This window comes from Thermobia domestica, chromosome 14 (genome assembly GCF_964235325.1).
Source record: "Thermobia domestica chromosome 14, izTheDome1.hap1.1, whole genome shotgun sequence".
NCBI lineage: Eukaryota > Metazoa > Arthropoda > Insecta > Zygentoma > Lepismatidae > Thermobia > Thermobia domestica.
Genome location: NC_137467.1, coordinates 172780386 through 172795044, shown reverse-complemented (window position 1 = coordinate 172795044; position 14659 = coordinate 172780386). Strand labels below are relative to the sequence as shown.

At 35.8% G+C, this 14659-nt stretch overlaps 1 protein-coding gene across 2 annotated transcripts in view; it reads right to left on the bottom strand.

Moving 5' to 3' along the window:
* Tmem131 (Transmembrane protein 131) overlaps positions 1 to 14659 on the bottom strand; it is a 159893-nt gene that overhangs the window by 66358 nt on the left and 78876 nt on the right. For both annotated transcript variants that reach the window (XM_081739196.1, XM_081739195.1), the window contains exons 10-11: positions 11458 to 11566; positions 104 to 363 (exon numbers count right to left, since the gene is read on the bottom strand). In XM_081739196.1, the coding sequence (XP_081595322.1) occupies positions 104 to 363; positions 11458 to 11566 (369 nt within the window). The remainder of the gene's footprint in view (positions 1 to 103; positions 364 to 11457; positions 11567 to 14659) is intronic.

The following is a 14659-nucleotide window of genomic DNA, read 5'->3' as shown; positions in this document are numbered from 1 at the left end:
GTGGTTAATAAAACCTACAGAGAGAGCGACAGAACCAGGAGGGATGACTTAAAATTTATATATATATATATATACTAAATTATCTACAGTACTTAAATCTTACCAAAAAGTATGGTTGCGCTTCTTTAGGGAGCGAAACATTGAATATTACTACAGGAACATTATAATTATTGGTTACGGAGAAATTTCTAATATCCATTCCGAATCCTGTGTCCGTACAATATTGCGTTGTGGACAAATTGAAGTCCAAACCTCCTTCATAGACTTGAGATATGTATGGAACAGTCAATTTGTATTGGCTGCTTTTCCCTTTCACTACTATCTTCCCAGAGACATGCTTTGTTGGAAATGAATGTTGTTTTGCTGAAAAAAAAAAAAAAGACAATATAGTTCAAATCAGTATAGTAATACCAGTTATATAAGTATGTAAGAAGTATTCATTAAAACATATTTACCCGGAAGCATTCAAAATTATTTAAACGTGAACTTTTCGGCAAACTGTTATTCAATCCTTTAGCACATATCTTTTCAGAATACTAATGTGAAAAATATCCTGTTGATTATCTTCCTAATAGCATTATTTCTCTTACTCCCAGTAATTCACCATAAAGTTCCTCTCTCAAATTTTGAGTTTTGAGGGATCTTAAAAAGATTTAAATTAGTAACACTTCTCTTCGACCAGTTGGTTTATTAATCCAGTGAAAAAAACAATTAAGACTAGGAACCAACGTTTCTTTATTATTAAAAACGTACAATAAGATAGGGTTAGTCCTCATGAAGAATAATATTTAGGTACAAGGGAAACTTACAGAGGACTACTGAAGTAAGAAAACTAAGGCTATTAGGAAGAAAGTAATCAAAGAGTAGTTCCACAGATAACGCTACATTTCTGAGAAGATATATGCTGAAGAAGACAATAACGTTTATATTTAGATAATTTTGGATCCTTTTGTGTGAGTATTTATTAAAGAATATTGAATATGCAACCTATTAAATATAGCAGATGTTTTATGTAAGTAATTGCATTCGTAAAAGTACCTCCATTCTGTTAAACACCATAAACGACTATAGCCAACTATACAACCTTTAGCGATTAACGAAAGCTGGAGTAAGGCAATTAGACTGCTAAAAGTCTTTTACCCACGTTTCATCAATAGCGAAACTGTACCACGGTCTATTGTTAACTCATCCCGAACTTCATGTAAAATACTGTGCAATTCTGTCGTTTTTTTTTTTTTTTTTTTTTTTTTTGGACACATCAAGCTTCAATCTTAATGTATGATCTCTGATCACCAACAGGCACACTAGTATGCACCCGAAAAACCAACCGTCTTGTCTTCCGACACTTGTCTTAGCTAAGATATGTATACTACAGAGCTCACAAGCATACATGTTGCTGCCTCATACACTGAGGTTCAAATGATGCAAGGTTTACTGTTATAGCACCATTAACTATGCAAAGTTGCCCAATCTGTGTATTATTTACGAAATGATTCTCATAAATTTATTATCGAATCATTTCTATAAACACCAGTCAGAAACAGCTTACTACAGTCATTGCAATCTAACAGTCAAAATTAGCATGTAGCGTGTGTATTGAAGCATTGTTACAACATGCAATAACATGCAGTGTATGTGTGTGTGTGTATTGAAACACTGTTAAAACATGCAATAACAATCTTTCATTACTGTTTCCCTATCCAAGTGGAACAAAGAACTTCCAACACAAGGAGTACAAAAAAATATTGCTTCGAAAATAGAGGTGAAAGACGTTTCAGCGTCTTAAATTGAAAATTATGAATAAGGAAGAAGACATATCAACGTAATACACATTTAAAATAAAATACAACACTTGTTTATCACAATCTCAGACATTTTTCAAAATAGACCAGTTCCACAAACTAACATTTTTTTTTTCTTTTTCCAAATCCTAACTTTAGATGAAAAAAAAAAAAATATCTCTTTCTTCCGTAACACCTTGTTTCAGCACTTTCAGCGCTGTATTGGTTTCCTGTGTTCAATATTTACATAAACCTTTTTATCATCCCTTCGTCTAATCCTAACTCTCCTTTTGAACCTATTACGCTTATTTTATTTAGACGATTACAACCTCATTCTGCTGGAGACATCATCGAAAGTACTTAATCTTTATTATGCTGAACCGTAAGTTATATTTTATCATTGAATACAATGGGTTGCACATTCATTTTACAAAGTAGATTCCATTTTCCGAAAGATGCGTTTGTCAGTAACTTTCCGAATGGTTTAACCAGTGTTGCACAGTTTCTCTCACCTTAAAGTAAAATATATTTGCTTAATAAAAATGATCAACCTGTCTCTATGCACCTCACTGTGAAAATAAATTTAAGAGGGAATTCATCGAATCAGACTGTAAACGCCAAGCTAAAAAAATCATATTACTTGTTTTCAAAGAACCAGACGACAAAATTGCTCATGCTTCCTAACGCTTATACAAGTGTGGTTTGACCTATGTTTAATAACAATAATAATAAATCGCTTAGAGAGACGGGTTCAATATCCAGCTCACGTGGTTCGGATCACACGTTAAGCTTTAGGTTCATGTCCAATATAGCCTCGGTGAAGAACGGGACGTTGAACTCAAAATCAAGTAAATAAAAAAAATTAAAAAATGGATAGGCATTACAGTGTATTCACAAAAGAATATTCTTTTCTTTGCAAATATGATGATGTATGCAACTTACACGCAGCAGCAATACATCGAAAATTTTACTTATGTGACTTTCGATTTTGGCATTTTTAACTACGATGTTTGATTTTGGAAGGTGTATCTTCGACACATCGTTGACTGACAGTTCCCTACATCTGTAGCATTTATTTTAAGGTTGTCTGATTATATTTCCAACGATTGCTTTGTTCCATTTAGCGTAAGGAATCGACCCTGGTATAAAATGGCGTAAACAAAAGCGGGTTTTCAGGATTTAATCTCCCTTGAACAAGATATCATTATTAAAATTTATATATTAATATATGTATTGAAAATTCCTGAAACGATATGAACTTGAGAGTTTCAAGTCCCTCCCCCCTTTTAAATTCTGCGAACACTATTGCTGGTTATATATTTAGTAGTTTCTACGCATTACTTACTTTTTACTGATCAATATTTTAACTACACAGTTCTTCAAATGGATCAAATAATGTTGTACATTACAAAAATATACAGTAAACATATATGTTAATTTCTTGAAGATACCAATCCAGTATCAATTACAACTCAAAAAACCTAGAAGACTATTGGAAAGTCAAAACTCAATCTCCCGCTTGCTGGGAGAATGCTCTATCAACTGACAGGTAAACCATGATTGACCCTTAACAGTTTAGAATTCTGATATTTTTTTCAAGCTTGTTGATATCTAGTGGTAGTGGTATCAAATAAGACTTAAGTATTCATAAATTCAAATATTTTCAGTACAGTTTAATGGAAAATATAAAAAATAAAAGTGAAAATAATTCTTGAAAACCTTCATGAACATCCATTACCAGGCACCTACAACAGTAATCCTACAAATTCCCAATTTCCTCATGCACATGCAGTATTACTTGAAACTAAACCTTTCTAATTATTGTCTTAGCTTATTATTTAAATTATTACAAGAAAAAGTAATACAGTATAACATTTGAGAAGAGATTCTGCTAAATCTCATTTAAAGGTTTTGTTCAGTTCGGTTGAGTTTAGTTTAGTTGATTTTAGTTTAGCGTCCCTTTCAGCAGCGAGGCTATATGAGACGTGGACCTACTGATTAACGTGGAATCCGAACCACATGAGCTCCCGCCGGGAATCGAACCCGGGTCTCCCACGTCAAAGGCGCGTACGCTAACCGCTTAGCCATTGTTCAGTTCGGGTATGATGTGTGTGTATAAGGATCAGTCGAATACAAGTGGTCAAGTTTAGCAGCCCAAAATCTTAAGAAAATACCACGATGCCACTGTTGAACTTTGTGTTCATCATTATTCCGACGTACCGCTCTCCACCGAGTTTCCGCTGTAACAGCCTCCTGTGTAGAACAGGAAACAGATCACTTACATTAACCTTACCGGCCTTTCCACATATCATAAACGTTGGGAGAAAAGCGTCCTCTTGCAGAGTCAATGTTCTGTACTAGAACAATTTTAATTCTGATAGTACAGCTACTGATCAATACAATGGAAAAATCTGAAAAATGTTCAACAAATCAGATTAATATGGCGTTGGACCACCTTTTGCCCTCAGGTGAGTTCTGATAGAACGTGGAATGAAGTCGCAGAGGTCACAAATGGTGGCGAGTGGATTATTATACCATTTCGCGTATAGTGGATCACTCAGTTCAGTGAGAGGATGGAAGCGAAAACCAATGCCGGATTCGTGTCTCCAAAACGGACCACAGTTGTTCAATTGTTAATGAACTGGATACTACGGTCGTGCTCTGTTTACATTAGGCCGCTTCAGACCAGCAAAATTTGTTATGAATATGGAAATACATTTTACGAAATGAGTGTTAGATTTAAAAAATCCATCAGAAGGGCGTTTACTGGTTTTGATTTTCTATGTCCAAGCCAATGTTTGCATGAATCTGTAATACAAAATTTTACGTTCAATGTTCACCATTTTTTTCTCTAGGGACAATTAGTAGACAGCACGTAATATCATGAAGGTGAGCTTCTCATACACCCTGGAATTACGAATTAGATTTCTGGGCTTTCGGCATCTATGGTCGTTAGCCCGTCACGTACGAGGGATGATGTCCCTCGGCGATCCCACTATCCGGGGAATGGGAAGGAAGAAAGAAAGCGGCCTGAGACCTGTATGTCAAGTACCATCCCGATGTGAATGAAGAAAACCCAAGAAAACCTCAATCAGGATGATTGACCTAAAAAAGCTTTTACACTTTTTCGACCGAGTGTCCCCACTGGGAATCATATATCCTGGAAATACTATCATCATTATTAATAATATCAACTACGAACTTTCTCGACTGTTTTTAAATCTTAACTTCTCTTGCACATTTGTGTAATTTTTCACTACACTGGGCAATATCTTTCTCACTTTTCTAATGTTATGTACTGTTTAATTATCAACTGAATTTTGATCAGAAAAAAAAAAAAAAAAGAAAGAAATAATCAAGGATCATACTGTATCCTTTATCGCAGCCTTTCCCAACCTGGAGTCCGCAAGCCAATCTAACAAAGGCGCACATAGTGGTGGGAAATACACCATTTTAAGTTAAATAATCGAATTAATAAGAAGTCAATTTGCGTGAGAAGTGATATTCAACCTACAAGAGGTTGCCTGTATATATATATATATATATATATATATATATATATATATATATATATATATATATATGTATGTATGTATGGATTTTTTTTTTTTGACAGCCAAAAGGCGTGTAAAGACTGATGTACATGCTGTAAAATATCTTCAAACGAAAATCTTCTTTGACAAAATAGGTGACTCAAAACGGAGAGAGGGAATGAGAAATTCTTCCGCATTCTTTCATTTGTCAAAAATCCTTGACCCAAGCTATTTTCTGTGATACATACATTCTTTCTCCTTCCCCCCTGCACCGTTTCCATAGCTTTTGTTGTTACAAGTGCGAAAAATGCTGTTTCCTCCAGATTATTTATTTACAAATGATTTTACTGAATTGCCGCATTAGGTAGGTGGTAAGAGAAAATCTGGCGAGTGAGATGCGGCTGGTACAACCCTGTCCATATTTTTAACAAACTGGGTGCATTGAACTTACGCTGTGGTTCTTGAGCATCTGGGCAGAGAAGTTTGCTCCTGACTATTAGTTTATCAAGTTCCGAATGCAAGTCTTGAAAGGGTTGGAAAGAAATACTCTGAATCATATTCCAGAACACATCTACACTTGGTAGTTGGTGTTAGTGTACAGTAGTGTACTTTTGAAGCTAAGGCATCGTGTTTATCGGGAGTATATGTGTGTGAAATCCACATAATGGATTGATGGCTAAAATTAGGTTCGCTAAAACGCGGAAGAAGCGAAACTAGTGACACTATAGAAGCAGAAAACAAGGAAACTGTGCGAGTTCAAAAGAAATTACGCAAATATTGTGATAAATATTTAGATATGGGATTTACTGTAGTTGAGGCAAACGGTATTAAAAAGCCGTAGTGTGTTGTTTGTGGCGAAGTGTTATCGAATTAGTGCATGAAACCATCGGAACTGCACAGACATGTAGAAAGTAAACATTCTGAGCTGGTTAAAAAACCGGTTGAGTATTTTAGAAACAAGCTAACAGAACTTAGTGCTTCGAAAAAGATACTTAAGAACATTTCCTATGGACAAAATAACGAAAAGGCAGTGTTTGCTTCTTATGAAGTAGTTCTATTAGTTGCGAAAAAAGGGCTATCTCACACAATTAGTAAAGAGTTAGTTCTTCCAGCTGCCAAAATGATGACACGCCCAATGTTTGGGGAAAATTATCAAACGAGTTATCTTCAATTTCATTATCTAACAATACAATCATAAGAAGAATCGAAGAATTGGCTGGAAATGTAAAGGTCATGTTAATAGTACGAGTGATGGACAGTGAATACTTCACTTTGCAACTGGACGAAAGTATGGACGTTTCTGATAAGCCAAATTTATTAGTTTCTGTCAGATATGAACACGACAGTACCATACAAGAAGACCTTTTGTTCTTTAAACAGATAAATTGTGAATTATATCAAAGTCTCGTCCTCTTAACTCTCGATTATTCAATGCACTGCAATGAAATGGGGAGTGACCAACAACACCTCCTGCTACATTCCGAAATTCGATTGTCATCTCGTGGAAGAGTCTTGACCAGTCTTTTCAACCTCCGCGATGAAGTGAGGTTATTTCTTTTAGACTCCAAATTTGAACTGAATTGCCGTCTGAACGATTTCACTTGGCTCTCAATTCTAGCATACATGTAAGATATTTTCAGCTTTATAAACTCCCTAAATACAATCCTTTAAGGCAAAAGTGTTACTACATTTAGGGTTCAAGACAAGATTGAAGCAACAATCAAGAAACTGAACGTTTGGTCCCGCTGCCTAAACAAAAAAGAATATGATTCTTTCTCTTCCCTCAGCGATTTCTTGTCAACAACTGAAGATCTTCCTTCTGATTTCCCATTTCATTTCCCATTAAACAAAGAAACATTGCAGTGGGTAAAACATCCTTTCCTAGAAACAGAAAATGAGTTGCTGAACAACGAAAAAGATCAGTTGTTGGAACTTTCGTGACTCCGTTATGAAAATGAAGTATTCATCCTCCATACTGACTGATTTCTGGCTGCATGCGCGATCAGTGTATCCCGAAATCTCGAAAAGGGCGCTAGGATGCTTAATGCCGTTTGCCATGACATACCTTTGTGAATCAACGTTTTCTGCTCTTTCTTATCTGAAGAATAAGTACAGGAATAGACTTGATGCTGAGGCGGATTTTCGCTTAAGGATATAAATTTTCTCTTAACCTGCAAGTTTTTCTTTCTTTAATTTTCACGACTTCCACATACATTACCAATGATTCTTACATTAACTGTAAATATTATGATGGGTAGGCTATTGTGGTTTAGTTCTGTTTACGTACTGGATTTATTTATATATTTGCAACATCTTAGTCAAGTAGCATAATACTACTCTAACATGATTATACCACTGCAAAGAAAGAAAAAAAAAAACACACTATATATATTGTAAAACTTTGTGTATTTTTGTCTCATATATAAGGAAGAGGTAGAGCAGTTAATAAAAAGAGTGTCCGGAATCGACTCCCACTACCAGTTTTATTATAAAAATCCACTATATGAGTATTTGTACAAAATACTATACAATTTGGTCTCTATTTAAAAGGGTGAGTAAAAGGTAGTCTTTGACCAAGTGGTCGCAGACAGGATCTCCAACAGAGCCCCGAAGCAGGCAAAGTGGAGTGGAATTAGGTTCCCAAAGCTCCGAAGCAAGCAGTGGGTAGGTTAGATGGCCAACAGAGCCCCGAAGCAGGCAAAGTGGCTGAGGTTTGGATTCCCAGACAGAGCCCCGAAGCAGGCAAAGCCAGGAGAAAGGATAGGCGTAGTCCCGTAGCAGACTAGAGGCCTGGGGTTAGGTTACTCCAAGAGTCCCGTAGCAGACTAGAGGAAGGTCACCAGAGAACTGGTGTCGAATTGCCTTTGTCCATCCAATTTATAGGGTCCTTTTGGGAGGCGGTGGCGCTGCTGCTCCGATGTCTTCTTCTGCTCCATGGGAGGGGCTAGAAGCCGTCGTCTGCACGTGATTACAGGTCCCTCTGGTGGAAGATCCTCTTGCCGAACCATGTGGTGTTGTTTGTAAACACTGAAGCGTGGAACTGCTTGTTTACGACATCACATAGGATATTACAATATATATACTAACATGGAGAAACATATAAACACTAACCTATATATTGCAAGGGGTCCTTCACATGTATTATAGACGCCAAAGGGAAGCCGCAGTGTGGAAAAGGTTGGGAAAGGCTGCTTTAACGTAATCATTTTGTAATTTTTTTTGGGAGGGGGGGAACGTATGCGATTAAGTACTATTAATTTGAGTGAAAGTAATTTCTCTTCCACTATTATTTCGTTCACATTCTAAACGTCGATGAAAATAAAACTATCTACAGATATTACTAAATGAAGTAATAGAAAGCATATTAAAAATTAAAATTATACTCATTAAAGCACCCAAATGATGAAGCAAATGGACGCTACGTTTCAATGACCTGTTGTCATGATCTTCATGCGTATATTTTTAAAAAATACGCTTTTTGATCAGTTTCCTAAGGAACACCTTTATTAATGAAAGGAGGAACAACGACTTTAAACTTATTTTTACACACTAGAATCTTTTGTAGGTGCGAATTCAATAATACACAGCGTGCAAAGTGCATGACTGGACCAGGACTCGAACGTGGGATCTCCGACATACCGTGCCGATGCGTTAACCACTACGCCACCCAGTCTGCAATATATATGGACAGTGGAATGTCCAAGCACAGCAGCTAGGCTGTGCTACCAAGCCATGTGATCTGAGTGGAGAGCACTGATTACAGGAGTGAGAGGGTGTTTGGCTGTTCTGGATGGCGTAGTGGCTAACGCATCGGCACGGTTAATCCATTACAGTAGTACTAAATATTGGTGTTGCTTAAAACATGGTATATTTTTTCCCATTTCAAACTGTGTTGATTTATTCCTCTTTAGTTTTTCGAACTGTATTCTAAACAGCTGCGGTTAATTAAATTCTTTTAAGTAACCAGCTTGACATATTTACCTTACTTGACAAATGTCATACTAAATATATGAAATTTTTCTTTCTAACTTGCCAATTATATCAATATCTGTGTCCCAACTATAAAACAATCACCTCACTGCGTTATAAATCACAGAATTGTAATTCAATTTTTTTCATTTAACAAAAATGTTGAGTGACTCCAGGAACATTAAAATTGTCTCGACTAAATGGAGGCAATGATCAAAATATCTACAGGGTTCCTACTGATCTGGAGAAATCGATTTCCCTGACTTTCCTTGACCTCTGGCAAAAATCTCCCTGACTTTCATGACAGGTGTCGGATGACGTTGACATATAAATAAGGAATAAATAACGGTGAATATGTATATATGAAAACATTTACTCTATAGAGACAAATGGTAATCAACTGCTCATACGTACATTCACTTACCTTCTATAAAAATCTGAACAACGTTCATTATAATGGTTGGCTAAGCTGAAATTGGTATACACTTAATGTTAGAAAACATATATTTTATAAAATTTCACTGACTTTCCATGATTTCCAGTCTTTTCCCCTGAACTTCCCTGACTTGCACCATTTCCCCTGAGTTTTCAATGACTTCCCTGACCAGTAGGAACCCTGATCTAGTTCTCTGAACTTCCCTGTGCACCATTTCCCCTGAGTTTTCAATGACTTCCCTGACCAGTAGGAACCCTGATCTAGTTCTCTGAACTTCCCTGTGCACCATTTCCCCTGAGTTTTCAATGACTTTCCTGACCAGTAGGAACCCTGATCTAGTTCTCTGAACTTCCCTGTGCACCATTTCCCCTGAGTTTTCAATGACCCTGATCTAGTTCTACGAGGAGCATATTTTTTTTAATACACATGAATAAGATGACAAGGAGTCACTGAAACATAGCGTAAATTCGCCATCACCATTTACATGATTAAGTCAGTATAATTTCAATTTCTAATTACCTGCAGACATACAGGGTGTTTCAAAAGTCCCTTACCACCTCTTTTAAAATCCGTACCGATGTATTTATATTGAACTTGATGTAGAAATATACAATAGGGCTAGGGGCACACCTTTTGGATAATGGTTCGCGAACGGCCGCCATCTTGAATTTCATTTTTTTTACTTCAAAAGATAGGTGGGTCATGTGAAATATGACCTTAGGCTAGAATTTGCTCAGGATGTCAAATCTGAAATCAGATTTCATGTATTCTCATTTGGTGAGAACTTATTCCTCTTTTTGTAGGTGGTGAACAATGCCGTTGACAACTAAGGAACGCATCCAGATCGTCAAACTGTGAGGTGAGAGAAGTGTCCGTGCAGTAGCAGTCAATTTCAATCAGCGTCATCCACAACGTCACCCGTGTCACATGTGGAGTACATTGTGCAACAGGTAAACGTGAATTATTATTGTCCGTAATTTCTTTCATGAATTCTGATTTTAGATTTGACATCCTGAGCAAATTCTAGCCGAAGGCTATGTATCACATTGACCCACCTATCGTTTTAAGTAAAAATTGAAATTCAAGGTGGCGGCTGTTCGCGAACCATAATAAAAAAGGTGTGCCCCTAGCCCTATTGTGTATTTCCTACATGAAGTTTAATATAAATACATCCGTACGGATTTTAAAAAGGGTGGTAAGGGACTTTTGAAACATACTGTATTACAGTTGCACAAGGAAGAATTCGAACTCAATCGTAGCTACTGCTTTGTACCTATTACTTAGTTATTATCTTATAGCTTACCTTTCTGTCCTGGATAATTCTGGATATATTGTAACAAAACTTTGGTTTTAAGTATGAGACACCACGCAAAATGCTGAACGTTATTCAGAGTAAATTATAGGCAAGTTTGCATGCAAACATTTCATTATAAAATATCAAAATAAATTTTTAAAAAACTGTGAAATAAAACTTTCGATAAAACTGACAAAATACTGTGCTCTTAACATTGAAAAAAAAATAATAATAAATAAATAAATAAATAGAAAAGAAAGAAAAAAGGCTTCATATGATTCTGAAAAAAAAATCACAAAATAAATTCCGAAACAATGATTATAACGAAAAAGAAATAATAAAAATACAAAAAAAAACTTCTTTAAAAAATATTAATAAAAATAAAAAAAGACCATCCACCGCATACACTTATGTTATCTCAGTCAATGTATATAAGATACTCACGATCAAATGTAATAATAGCTACTTCTGTTGGTGATTTGGAATCTGGGGGTACTTTTATAGGTTTGAAATCTATTTTTATTGACTTCGATACTGGAGTACTTATAACATTCTGTAAGTAGAAGATATTGTCATTGTACTACTTCTAACAAACCAGAAAATCTGTCAATTTAAATAATGTTCTGAATCAGGACCGGGCAAATTTTACACTGAACCACATAAATCAGAATTTTCAGACTTGTCTCTAATGTAGCGAGTGCATAATTCCATGCGTATTTTAACACCCATAACTCATTTAATACAACGATAAAAATTTGTTGATGCTACTTTCGTGCTTTGTTTATATTCTAGAAGCATTAACAAGAACGACAAAAATGTGAAAAAGGGAAGATGACATCATATTTTCCGGCGTTTAAGACGCAGTTTTATCGCTTTGACAATAAATCTAAAAAAAACAGAATACGTCTTATACGCCGATACAAGGATTTTTAATATTTTAATTTCAGTAAGTATTCCCGATTCTGTGTAGATTTTTTCCTCGTTTTCTTACAAAGTGTAACAGCATTCCAGGTATATATAGTTCATTGACTTAGTAAATGTAGTTTGGGTACTATCGGTTTATTTACCATTTCATAATATGTATCAGGTACGGCTGGTGCTATGGATTACATAGCTGTGCAACCGCCTATTTCTTTAACGTTGAAGATTTATTATTATTATTATTATTATTATTATTATTATTATTATTATTATTACTTGAAATATTAAAGTAGTGTTTCAGTTAAAATAAAGTTTTGCTCTTCAGTGCAAGACAATATTGATGCATCTCTAAAAATATTAATAACACTGACAGAAAAAGATAGGTTTACATTTAGAGTCGCAATAAGTATTGCCACCGCATACAGTAATATTGGGCATATGACAGGAAGTTTTACTTCTTAACACAGGGAAGCGCATTTATATCTACATTGCTCTTATCTTCTGAAATAGTTAAAAAATCCTCCATTTGGCAGCGCCTGACTCAACCAATCCCTTGGTAGCGTGGGTAAGTAGCGGCAGCTTGGAAGAGGAAGAGACCGATTAGCAAAATACATGCTCGTAAAAAGAACAACTACGCCCCTGGTGGTAGTGCATAACATTGAATTAATGGAATTTTTATGAAGCCGGGAAAAGTTTTGTGAAGTCTGTGTTCGAAATGTTGCTTATAATATGGTTATAATGGAATACTTTTCATTGTTCTATTTTATCACAAATGTGCGAGGGAAATATTTTTAAGTTGTTAATGAAATGGAACATAGCCAAGTTTTCACGTATGTCTGGAATAGTTATTTCAATGGAATTTTTCAAGCACAAAAATATTCGAAAAAGCTTTTCTTAAAATTTCAAACTGGTACAGGTTTTGCTCTCTATTACAATGTTACGATGACATCGTCGGAGACAGGTGCTTCTCTACCCTAACGAAAATAAATATCTTCCTCGAAAACTAAGGATTGATTTTCTTTTTTACAAAACATATGGATTATTTAATTACAAGGCAACCAAAAAAGTTCTTGCCTTTTTTGATGTCCCATTAATCATTAACTCACAGACGGGAAACGAAATGACGCACGTACCTGCCAAATGATCGGGAGTTAGTCTGACCACCTACCTTCAGTAATACAAGCACGTTGCGCACACACAGCAGTCATAGCTTGTTCAGTGTCGAAGAGAAATGGAGGTATCTAAGCAGCTTGTTCGCGTGTGTTTGTTGTATGGTCTTAAAGTGGGCCTGTCAGCTGCCGTATTAAGTCGCCGCATATGTCAGCCATTTGGGAAGAATACCGTGAACGAATGCACCGCAGGGTTTGGTTTCAGAAATTCCACTCGCGAGATGTGAACCTTTCGGATGAACCTCGCAGTGGGTGATCACATGTGTTGGATGACGAGGCCCTGAAAACAGCCATCGAGGAGGACAGTAGTCCAACGTATGATGAACTTGCAGAAAGGTTCTATGTTTCCGCTGAAACAATTAGGACCTGCATGGGATACGGAAGTCACAAGTTTAGCAAGTGGATACCCCACACACTGTCGGCAGTCAACAAGGAAAAACGAGTGACAGCCAGTTTGTCCTTGGTCACTCGGCAATAATCAAAAGGGTGGGTGTCCTAGCAAGAAGGTATGATAAAAAAAAGGGGGTTGTGATATGAAATAAGTTGAGGAACTCTGCTGTACATGATTCGATAATGCCAGTCGGCGTTAACGTATCTTGAGACGGTGAAGTACTTTTCTTAACCGAGATGGAATGAAGGTACACTCATGTCCAAAATTATTGTTGCATGTCTATAAATATGTTGTTCTAGGAATATAATTTGATAACGAATTCACCCGGTATTTCTTAAAATGTTAGTATGTGTATAATATCAATAAGAACAATACAACGAAAATAAAACTTTCTTGTCCATTTAGCAACATTTTGTTTTACTCACTCTAATTTTCGTATTTGTAATTTTCTTCCTATGGAATTTACCACAAATATACATTTTCCGATTATAGACATAGTATCAGTATTAAAAGTACCCTGCAAAATCATTATCAAATTATATTTTTACAAGAAGACAGTTATAGATATGCGACAATCATTTTGGACATGAGTGTACAGTGTTGAACTAATTTTTGTTGTTAAGAAGCTTAAGTCTAACCAGAACAACACCTTACTCACGAGAATATTGAAACAAAAGTAGGTGCAACATCATCGACACCTCCATCGTCGCTTCAGACAAAGGATCAAGATAACCGTCTTTGCTACATATGCTTACAGCTAGCAACAGGAATGAAAATATGTGGATACGTTTACAGTAAGAAAATGTTATTCCTTATTTCTATCCTATTTCTGATATATTTTAATTTTTTCCCGTTTCACTATGTTGACAATGCTTTTAGAATTAGTGCTGAAATTCGACGGTCTCAAAACATAATGTATTCTTAATGACCTGACCGGTTCGTTTCTCCTGTTTAATTGCGTCCAATATTACCTCTGCCAAAACGTAAACGGAAGTGTATGATCAAATGACATGAAGAAAATAATATTAAAACTAAACCAATAATAACTATGTTTCTTATTAGCAAGTCAAATAAACTTTAGTTCACGGAAGTCTTGCTTTGCTTGCATTTAAAATTAAATGAAACGAAAAACTTTTAAAAAGTCGATTTAAGTGGACTGAATTAA